General features: G+C 37.9%; 1 protein-coding gene across 2 annotated transcripts; it reads right to left on the reverse strand.

The window, feature by feature from the left end:
- Positions 1 to 907: 907 nt before the first annotated feature.
- On the reverse strand, positions 908 to 11,326 carry LOC113673196 (uncharacterized). 2 transcript variants are annotated; one of them, XM_089203936.1, is made up of 8 exons: positions 10,906 to 11,326; positions 10,131 to 10,177; positions 5,495 to 6,261; positions 4,475 to 4,687; positions 3,505 to 4,135; positions 2,529 to 2,961; positions 1,870 to 1,934; positions 908 to 1,606 (listed from the first exon to the last, which is right to left on the reverse strand). In XM_089203936.1, the coding sequence occupies exons 3-8, from the start codon at positions 6,191 to 6,193 to the stop codon at positions 1,575 to 1,577; spliced, it is 2,073 nt and encodes a 690-aa protein (XP_089060062.1). In that variant the 5' UTR covers positions 6,194 to 6,261; positions 10,131 to 10,177; positions 10,906 to 11,326; the 3' UTR covers positions 908 to 1,574. The 2 variants fall into 2 exon arrangements, with proteins under 2 accessions (XP_089060062.1, XP_089060063.1); XM_089203937.1 differs by lacking the exon at positions 10,906 to 11,326 and adding an exon at positions 10,260 to 10,387.
- Between the last annotated feature and the right edge of the window lie 133 nt (positions 11,327 to 11,459).

Consider the following 11,459-nt stretch of genomic DNA (forward strand, 5'->3'; position numbering starts at 1 on the left):
AAAAGTCAGAAATTCACCAACGATTGAAGTGGAGAAGAGCGACATGGGTTGCTGTAGCTGCAGTTTCTTTCAGTCTACCGGCCACTTTTACTAACCTGAGGCTTTGGTTTAATTTAGTTAAATTTTTAAGCCAATCGTTTATTTAAACTTTTTCTGCTAAAGATTGATGTCTTAGGTCTTAACGGGACCGCTTCAATAATGCAGAAAGCATTTTCGTAAAATATAATTCAATTATATTCATAATATACGCTGGGCAGATTCTTTTTAATATGACGCAGAGTAGTTTCGTCATTTTTTAACGCCAAATGGTTGATGATAAATGTGGAAGCAACGATCTATCAAAGATCTATTTAAAAACAAGTTGTTCTGGTCATGAGCCTCGTCATTTCCAGAGGCTTTCACAGAGATTAAGGTGATTTCTCAGTATTGCATTGCACATCCTGTACTACGCATAAAAATCACCTAATCAGGCGAATAAGCGCACGCATTCCGAGAACACGATACTGTTTTTCAATCAATAGACCAGATAAAGAGATAAGATGGTTTCTGGCTCTTGATCGAGTAGGGTGACCTATATTTATAATTGCATTGTTTTTCCAAGGGAAAGAAAGATATAGCTGAATGCGTGCACGAGGCCCGTTACTTAACGACGCAAATTAAAAAGTTGAAAGTAACGAACCTTTTAAGTCGATGTCGTTTAAAATTACATGATTTTTCCACAAATTATGGATCAAATTGTTCCATACGCTCGAGAATTTCTAACTATCAAGCTTTTTTCAAGTGGTACTTTAAAGACCCTTCCTTCCAGCTATCGCAAAATGTAACGCGACCCGATGAATGACCCACGTGATAAGTGCCAATATAAGCATATATGGATAAGAATGGCTAATAACATCTCTCGGACAAGCATAGTAACCCTTTTTTATTGTACTTATCGTAACAGACAGGGAAAACTTATGGAAAGTAAGCCGATGTTTGTCAACTTCATAGTTTGCGCTTTGTAAATACAAGTTAGCGACTACTTGAATCCAATATAAAATTCAGGTTCTCAATTTCCTCTTTCTGCTTTTCATGCAGTTTAAACCGGTTTAATTAAACTTTGTTTGCTTTATGAAAGGGGTATAAATCTCTCATGAAAAAACAGAAGTCAAATTCTAAAATGTCAAAACCTATACTAACACTTGTGATGAATCCAAGTATTACAGTGGTAAACCCAAAAACTAACCTGCCTTTTGAAAAACAAAAAAGCTAGTCTTGTGGATTTGAAGGTACCAGCAACGTGGCCTCCAATGAGATATTTTTCTATGCAGTGGGTTTGTGCAAAATTGTCTCAGTGCACCTTTTGTTTTACAATTTTCGCGCCTTCGTATGAACTCAATATTTTAAAAAAATGTTCATTATCTTAGGGAGGCAAGGTTCCAGTTCTCTTCGCCGTCCCCTCAACCCCACGAGTGAAGGGCTCAAGGACTCCTGTGATCAAAGGATGGCATCCATACATTGAGATTTTACAGAAAAAATTCAATTCATGCCGACACAGAGTAGCACTGAACAGCTCCCTGTGTTGAATTACGTCATTAGCCAGATCGTTCAGAGTGCATTGTACCATCTAAAAGAAAAAAGAAAAGACAGTTTTAACATAATATCTTCTTCAATTTTCCACAGCAATAATTGCGGCATGCCCTCATACCCGCGACGAGCATTATAACTGTATAAAACGTTTACATGCTGAAATATTGTTCTGGTTGCCATACAACAACAGATCGATCAATCACCCACTGATCAATACAGAGCCATGCTATGATATTTTTGCTCAATTAGACTAAGTTAAAAGACCCTTTAAAATAAGAAAATAATTATCTTAAAATATACCTGCTTGAGAGATATATATCTCCGGATCAATTTCACCGACCGTATTATCTTGGGCCTTCGGCAAACTAGAATTGAAAAATAATATTTAAATAACCAACTGAGACTGAAATACATGTTCAACATGGTCAAGGCTGCATGCAGGGGTCGTCGTAAACCCGTGCATTTGAAATTTGTGTTTTGTGTATTCCTATGTTTCTTCAGCTTGTCATGTTTAGTGTATTCTATCAGCGCGAACATTATTGTAAGTAGAATTTGCGTTAAAGTTTAAAATCGTATACAATACGATCGAAAGGCTTAGCTGGCAATCAGAAAAAGAATTTCTTTTTGGAAGCTTATAGATACTGTGAAAATTATCATAAAATAGTACATTCAGAAAAGTAAAACGCGTAGGCAATTATCTTAATTTTGTCATTTAGGAGCAATTCGTTGCCTTTTTCCCATAGTTCCACAGTGTCTAATCGCCTATAGTTCATAATGTTTCAATTTACTTCATATGCTTGGCTTTTCCTTTGATTAAGAACAAAAACCGTGAAATTTGTATTTGAATATTTTTAATCAAACTGTTTAAGTTGGCAGATATAAAGCCCTCATATCCGCAAAACCTAATGATAATTTCCATGTTTCTCTTTATAAGAGTTATGCGAAGAGAACATACTCACGCAGCCAGCAGCATGTCGAACTCTTCTGTTGTTGTCTGTACTCGGTCACAAATGTTTCCCAGTTGTGCAGCTAGCTGGTTCAAGATGTGTGACTTGTTACAAAGCCCTGCGATCTCGTCTGACTTCTCAAGTGCGACGCTCTCCAATTTCTTTAAGATATTCGCAAGAGCAGCGTCCTTTTCCTCCCTTAAAAGCTTCTTGCAGTCTTGGCGGAGCTTTCTTATTTGATTTGCGAGGAGACTTTTCCAGCAATCAATTTTGTATTGACTTATCGGGAATTTTCTCTTCAACTGGTCTCCCAAACGAAAGCCACGAAACCATTCTCCAATATATCCTCCGACAGCTCCAACAGGACCTCCTAAGGTAGTTGCCCATGCTCCACCCGTCATCACTCCTTGTGCGACCGCCTCTCCAGCACAGCCTGCGAGTGCCCCTAAGAAACCAAAGCGAGAAAGTCTTAATCATGTGTGATAACGTAAAACAAGATGCTTCGGCTATAAACTCAAACCATAACTGAGAATGAGGCATTTTTATAGACATCCTTGTTTTTTATCCCTTACATAAGCTGATGTAAAATAATGGGGTGGCTTTTAAAGCGGTTAATAAAAAGGCATCCTTTTCACATATTATTTCATACACAGCATCTTGCACTGTAATTTCCCAATGCGAAGCAAAATTACGGTGATAAACTGACAAGAGTCTGCACATAGGGACACTCGCTGAGCTGGAGATATCCGAAGTGAAATAGGAAAGATTTACTCACTTAAATCTAGAGGATGTAAATCGATATCCTGGAATACAGCCCAAATTTAGAAGAGTCTAAATCCAGAAACACGCCCTAATTTCGTGAGATACATGGCAAATTCACTGGAAAAGTTCGTCCCCGGGGCGGCTTATGTTAAAGTGAATCTGAGGTTCAAGGTAACTGAAAAGGACTGGACGCATAACTGGAAATGTTTGATTCTGACCCACATACCTACACCAGCACCAGCTAAAAATACAGGTGTTGCGACGGCTGCGACACCAACCAAGGCTGCACAGATGTAGTTGTTCGTGTAGTAGTAATTAAAGTCGCGATACCACTGGTATTGGTCTTCAGGTAATCCTTGACTTGTAAGCTGAGGAGGTGCTTGAGACGGAGGCGTACTGAGAGACTGTAACTTGTGGAATTGCATATTTTTCTTCCATTCTTGAAGGGCAGTACCAGTTATATGTCTTTTGTGTGTCAGATTTTTTTGGATCTCTCTATTGATTTCGTCGAGAAAGTGTTTGACAGCCTCTTCTTCTGATGTGCCTTTCAACAATTCGTCTTCAACCTCCTTTAATAACGGTTGGACCGTGTCGTCGGTTAAAATTTCCAGGTCTTCATCCTTACTCTTGATGCCATCAAAAGCGTCCTGTAGCTTCACGCCGTCTTCTACCATCAAAGCTAACTCTGTTTCCAGACAAGTTAGCTTTTCTCTCTTTCTGGTTTCAATGACAGTTTTCAGCTTTTCGCAGACCTTCCTGGAATGCAAAGCTACAGATTTTGCCTGCTGTGTTAATGACTCTATCTTCAACTTTGTTGCACTCGTGGCCAGTTTGTTCTCGAACTGAAGAAATGTATCCTGAAAATAACAGGAAGAAAGGAATACGCCTTCCTTTTAGAATTTCATTGAAGAATAATAACAGCTTACCATCCTTGCTTATCTCCGGCATTGGAGAACGTGCGCGTTCTTACTTGTATTTCGTTTTCTGTTCGTGGCTATTTTGTTACCAACTTGTAGTGCAAATAAGGAAAATTCAGAAAAGAATGAACAAAAGAATGTCATCAGAGGTAAGAATGTTTCGAAGTTTTGATAGGAGTGTCTTGCCTCTCCATGTTCGAACTTTCTTGCTGAAATGATTGCATTACACTTAAATTTGAAATTTAAGCAAGAATCAGCATGCATGGACTTAGTACTTACATCATGATTTTCAAAGTTTTTGACGTTCACGAAGTAAGCTTTGCCTTTCCCTTGAAGCACTTCACAGAACTCATTCATGTAATCATTGGCCGTTTTTACCACATTTCGGATGCTCTGTTGTCCTTCTTCCCGCGCTTTTCTTATGCATTCGTCCCATTTGGTGAAGATTCCAAAAGTAAATTGGCAGCCAACATTTTTCACCAGGTTAATGAGCTACGGGAACATTAATATTAAAAACAGTTTTCAAATTAGAAAAAGACATCGAAATGTGAGAAATATGAAGGACCATAGACAATATTTTCCTAAAGAGGATCACTGCTGTCGTTTGGTATTTGAGGGCATGTCAGGTTGTTTCTAAATACCAGTGTGGCGTGTTTCCATATGTACCAGAATAACGTTGCTTAAAAAAGGGGAGACGAAGTTTCTCATGTACCACAGAAACCACCTCGTCAAAGAGTGCTGTTTATTGTGTTCTAAGATTATAGAGCTAGGTGCCATCTCATAATCATATATTATCTGCAAGTATTTCAAGTTTATAAAGTTATTCTTTTTTGACTTATCAATGAAACACGAACTTACATTATATTGAAGCTTTAATTTTGCGGCATGGCGGGGAGGACTAAAGATGAAACAATGTGATGGAAAAGGAAGGAAATGAAATCTATTTGTAGGCCTAGCAGACAGAAGTCCACATTTAAAGCCTACGCTGCAAGAACACCCGGTGACAAACATAAAAATCGACTCGTTATAATATTTTCTTACTTTTCCGGTGATAAAATTGTAAGTCGTAGAAAGTATTCCTAGTTTGAACGGGGAACAGACTTTACTCTCTATGATTCGATCATAATTGAGATAGCTCCGACAGACATTTCCCGGATAAGCATTGTCTACGCTGGGAAAGAGGGTGTCGGTAATTAGCAGTTTCCATGGAGCGGAGTTTTAATATTTGGTCACAATGCCACCAACCTGATTAAAAACAATAGATTCTGTGAACAAAGGAAATATGCGCATTTTACTCACTCTCCCTCTTGACGGTGACATGGAATCCATTACGGCTACAATTATGTCTGCTTTTTTGCACGTCTGGGTGACAAGCTCCATGTCTTCATTATTCTCCCCAAAGCCGGGTGTATCACACAAGATAACGTTTCGTGGTAACTTTTTGCATTTGCTGGCAGGCCAATTGATCTGTATGATGGTTCTTAGACCAATTCCCTTCTTTTTCCGTTGCTGTTCATTTCTTTGACCACTCATTTTACTCAAGAGATCGCTTACACTCTTTTCGTCACTTCCCTCTGTGAGAGGCTCTTTGTTTCCATTGTCGTCAATTTTTTCAATGCTCCACTCGCTGTCTTCAGTGATGCAAACTTTAATGGAACACATGGTTGTTTGCATGAATCCAACAGGTAGACGACGTTCGCCGAGTAGGGCGTTTATAAGGGATGACTTGCCACTACTGGTTGCTCCAACAAATTGAATGACTATATCTTTCGAGGTTTCCTTTTCCCGAACATTCTTCAAATTATCCATTACTTTGTTGAGGCTTTGGGATAATTGGCTCAATTCATCACATTCCTCAGGCTTTGCTCCCTCAGTTTTTAGTATCTCTTCGTAATCCTTCAAAATTTTAGCAACTTTTTCTGTATCTTCTTGTAGCGGTTTTGTTAACTTTTTCACGTCCTCGATTAGTAGTGAAAACTTTCTCCACTTTCCCTCCATGACTGGCGAGGGTCTATTTCAATTAATACTTCACCTTTTATGTTGTAACAAAGGAATAACGTTTGCGTCTGAAAATAGATATTAAAGACTATCATTGAAATTGTCTCATTTGGTTTTAAGGCGGCAGTTCTCATTTGTTCATGCATGGAAAAGGATATTTAAGAATTCTTGCAATTTCAAATAAGTTCCCAGCATCTTTGGTATCTAGGCAGCTCTTTTACTTCCACTAAAACATCCTCAAAACTCAGAGAGTTACATGTATAAGTTTATGGGCTTCCTTGTTGAACCAACTGAAATGATACCAGGAGGACTAATCAAAGGCTCCTTGGAGCTACCTCATGGTATGTCTAAATTATTCAATAGTGGTGAGAATTTATACTTTTGCCATCTCCCTCCAGTAGCGGTACCGTGCCCTCTATAGTAACTATGTAATTATTAACTCCAAGAGCGTAGCCAGTGCACTAAAACTTGGAGCTAAAAATGAATCATATACGTGATATCAACAGACGCAAGATGAGCTTTTAACACAGTTTTTACCAAAAAAGTCAGATATATCTACAGCCAAACGTGACAAAACTTTCGGGGAATGATGAGCAAATTGATACAGAAAACTCAATCTGTGACCTGGCAAAAAATAAAAACTGACCGCGCGTTAAAACTGCGATTAATAAGATTCACGCTCAAGGAGCGAAGTAGCTCACAATGTAGTTGCGGGACAAAAAGAAAGGTGAATCAAAAGAAATCTGTAAAACCTCAAACCTCATAATCATCTGCCAAATTTGTCCAAAATCGTGCATAATGATAGCTAAAAATATACACGAAATATACTGTCGTTCGAGGAACAAAACATGACGGAAATTTGTTCCATCATACATAAATGTACGATCTACAGGGAAAAAATTACATGAATTTGGACTTCAGTTATCCTTTAGGACAAGAAATAAAATACCTCACAATGGTGAAATCAAATTAATTCTTTAAACCTCAAAACATGGTAAATCAGCGGCCTAATATGTATAAAACATATACAGCTTAACAGATACACGAATCAACTTGAAGAAATAATTTAGATGCTTTCAAAAGTCAGATCAAATAAAATCTTTAAGACCTCAAAATATGGTGAATCAGCTGCAAAACAAGAGGAAAATATACTTGAAGACAAGAATCGGGAGGGAGGGGGGGAGCGTCTCCAAGTTAAACATTGGTTGAGAAATTACTGTCAATATGACGCTACGCACGTAATTAGTGTATGGCGAACGAATAAGTAATTCGTTATCTTCCACGAAATTTGGAATCTTTAACGATTTGGATAGTTTCGTTACTTAATCTTGAAATATTTAAGATTCAGGCAATATGTAACAGTTTTTTAAGTAGGATGAGTAAGGAGAAGCTGTTCAAGAGCTTTATATTTTGGATGACAACATACCACTTTGTGGCTTATTCCTCAGCTGAAAATGTTTGGTTTCTGATGTTTTCCCGGAGCTCCCAGTGAGACTCGCACACGTCCTGATACCAAAATAGGACGTTTGACAAGTAGCATATTACTCTTGCTGTTTGTAGAGTTTTGAAGTCTTTTGTGCTCATGGTTCGTCTCATCCATCCCTTTTAAGTCCATCGTTGGACCGAAGAGGCGCAGCGAAGAACGATCAACGTAAATGGTTGGCATCAGCGACCAACAGCGGCAAGGTTTTCGAACAGTCCTCGTCTTTCTCGCAATATTAGTATGAACTCGATATAGATTGGTTTCCGAATAACAAATACCGTCATTCAGCACTTTTTGTAATGTGGTGAAAATCAACATTGCTTCCAAATTCAGATGTTATTTTTTCAGTTCAGTTTAGATCTCAATACAGACACTATATTACTCTTGTCTATTTAACATTGTGCTCTTACAGTATACATGTAGCTTTCAAATCTGCAGGTGAACCCTAATAACACAGACTATTGTTAAAGTCTTAACCCTTTCACTCCCAAGATCTTATTCGTAATTCTCCTTATTGTCTGTCATACAGTTCTTGTGATGTCAGTTTTGATAATTTGGTATTTGATCAACTAATAATCCTCTGACTGATATTTTTCCTTATTTTCTCATCACTTGTCTGGTTGATATTGTATTGATATCGTAAGGAGGAATTCTGTCTTGGTCACTTATGGGAATTAGAGGGTTGAAAAAATTTAAACTGCACATGATGAATCCAAAATCCATCCTGCATGGATGTTTCTAAGTCTTTCTGGTTAGTGCAATGTAAGAAATTTCAATTAGATTTCGTATGTTTTTTTTGCAGGGAACTTCGCTGGTATGGCAGTTCTCAATGTAACAGTGCGAGGATATCACAATACAAGGGGTTGTCCTCAGACAACCATGCTAGGTTGAGTGAGTTGATGATGATGATGATGATAACTGCATGATCTAGAAGAACTTTTCCCCTTTTATCAAGTTTATCAGATAGATACTTAATGCAAATTTCGAAAGGCCACTTCGAACCATAAGAGATACAGAAAATTCTTTTTAAAAACGCGATGTAAATCGATTAGGAATATAGCTCGATGAATGTAAGGAATAGCAGCAACTGAAAACTACTTCATAGCGAGTGACGATCGATCTTCTGGAGTAAAATTTCCTATCATACTAAATAAATTATATTGCTTCTGCTTTTCTACAGGAACGATATCTTTATATGCATAACTGTTTGCAAAGGTTCCTGTTGTTTTTTGATAATTGACAGGCTTAAAACGATAATGTCCTACCGCCTTCGATTACGCTTTTGAACTTACCGACACTTTTAAGCGTTCAGCTAAATTTTGCCTTTCAAAAGTTGTACTTGTATGCTTCTGTTTAACAAAATTAAAACAGGATACCTTGTGCCTGACTCTGTGACCTAGATTCCCGCTTTAAGTTTTTCTCTCAAAATCGAAATGTCAAGTTTGTGTAACTTTTTGGCCATGTAATAAATCCTTTATTGAATAATAGCGTAATTCTTCTCTCCGTTTTTTGATTGACCTCAATTTCGTCTCACAGTGATTACGAAAAATGGGAGCAGATTGGGAATAATTCACCTTTCGTTAAATTTGCACGACAGTTTATTTATTTTGCCATGAAAGCTCGCAATGACCACATGACTTGTGCATTCAATTTACAGGTGAGACTCGTAAACATCTCTCTGAACATTTTGCATGTCACAATGCACACTACCAAGTATGCAAGAAAAACGAAATCATTGAGGCGAACAGTAAGGCTAATTCAGTTAGGAACGCTAAGCTCTCAATGTTGGTCGATTTTACATAACAAATTGAGTTCGACATTTCAAGGTCCTTTGGTCCACGGAGTATATAAGCTTGCAGGCGAGAAGGAAATTTAGACTTTCCCGTGAGGTTTTTGTAGAGGAATAAAGTAAATAATTCATACGAGGAAGTACATTTCCGTCCATAGTCTAGCTTTAGAGAAGTTTTCTATATATTCACCCACACAATTTTCAAAATTCTTAAATTTTGGATTCGCTGCGTTTATTAAACAGGCTGAATTTGATAATTCTGGAGAAAGAAAAAAGCAAGTGATACTCTCGAATATCTTTTCCTAATCGTACTCACTCACACAGGAGAGGTCAACTTAGATTAGCAGAGCATCTAACGCCGGCAGCTTGACTTAGAAGAGTGAGAAGAGATAAGTCTTCAATTCTTTTCCTACTACTCATGCAGTTATAACTGTATTAAGCAAAAAGCCCAAATAGCAGCACTGAATTTTTTTGTTCGGATGATTACAAGCTCTTCATAACAAAGTGACCTCTCGGTCAAATTTTGCCCAAAACGAAAACGTCACTGCATTTGCCAAACTTATTCACTGGTTGAAACAAGGAATATCCTAGTCATATGAATAACATAATTATTGTGGCTCCCTTAATTGTAGGCTACGCATGAGCAATGGAAAGTAAGACACTACCTTTTCTTGTCCTGCTCTACTTTGTGGATTGGTAATGGAAACGTTTCCTGTTTAAGAAAAGAGGAGACAGCTTAGGAAACTCAAAAATTATATCGTCTCGTTTTTAGGATCTCGTTATCATATGCTTACATAATCAATCCCCTGCTGGTTTCAAGCAAACTTATTTTTCAAAAGGCAAGCTATTCCTGAGGCCTTGAAGGAGCTATTGTATGCCAATAGCTTTGCGTGCAAACAGTCAGAAAATGCAATTAATAATCACTTTTGGCGTAGAGCCACTATTCGGGGTCAGCATTCGCAATTGATAACTTCCAGAGATCCCTTCAATTTTAGGCATATCATTTCACAACAGGCAGTTCTTTTAGTCACCTTCGCAGACACTCTTTTGGGATATCATGCAAGCATTCCCCATCGAGAAAAGAAATTGGTTTCAACCGACGAACATTCTTTCCAAGTATACACAATACGCTAATTACAGAGAGCCATCCATTTTTGGGGAGCCTCTTGCTTCGATTTCGGCCTTTTTAAAATACATCAGGAACAGTTTTTATTGTAGCCCATCTTAATGGCGGCGCTTGAAAAACCTTTCACCAAACATCGTCTTCATTTAAATTATCTGAGCTTGATTCTTGCCTAAGGCCTTTGATTCAAGTTGAATCAAGAGACACCTACTTAGCTAGTCCTCCCTCTCAAAACAAGAAAACATTAAATGCTAACGCTATTTTTGAAATTGATTTTCGAGATGTGTCATAACAAACAAAGTAAGAGAACAACTTACCTAGGTTTGAAGCTTCCTTTAGAGCCTCCAACGGGATGTTTAGTATCGATAATGGCTTAGTATTGCGCGCCTCTTCAGTTTACTTACTTAGCGCCAAGAAGAAGCCAAACGCGTGAGCACTTTAGAAATAAATGATCACACCGAAAATTCTTCCTGATAAACTTGGAAAATCTATTCATTTGATACGCTGAGGTCAAAGGAGCCCGAAACTCATGTGTTGTCGCGACGTACAGATAACCCGAATACTTTCGTAATTTTTTTTTGGAACGACGAAGGACAAAATTGACCGATAAGGTCAGTTAGCAATAAAGAATAATAGACTCTCTTTTCAGGAAAGTGATTATCTTTTTCAGTGACCCGCAAACTAACCGCAAGTACAATGGGAAACTGAAGCAAACCGCAGTGATTCTAACCTACAAAAAAATGACAAGTTATTCCAGGGATGGTTTTGTGTAATAAAATATTCCAAGGTTCTTCTTAATGGCCTCTCGTGGTTATTTTCAACCTATTTAACAGTTCATTACTTTAAAATCGTAATCCTTTTAAATCCCCAA

Source organism: Pocillopora damicornis, chromosome 4 (genome assembly GCF_964200805.1).
Source record: "Pocillopora damicornis chromosome 4, jaPocDami1.2, whole genome shotgun sequence".
In the NCBI taxonomy this organism is placed as follows: Eukaryota; Metazoa; Cnidaria; class Anthozoa; order Scleractinia; family Pocilloporidae; genus Pocillopora; species Pocillopora damicornis.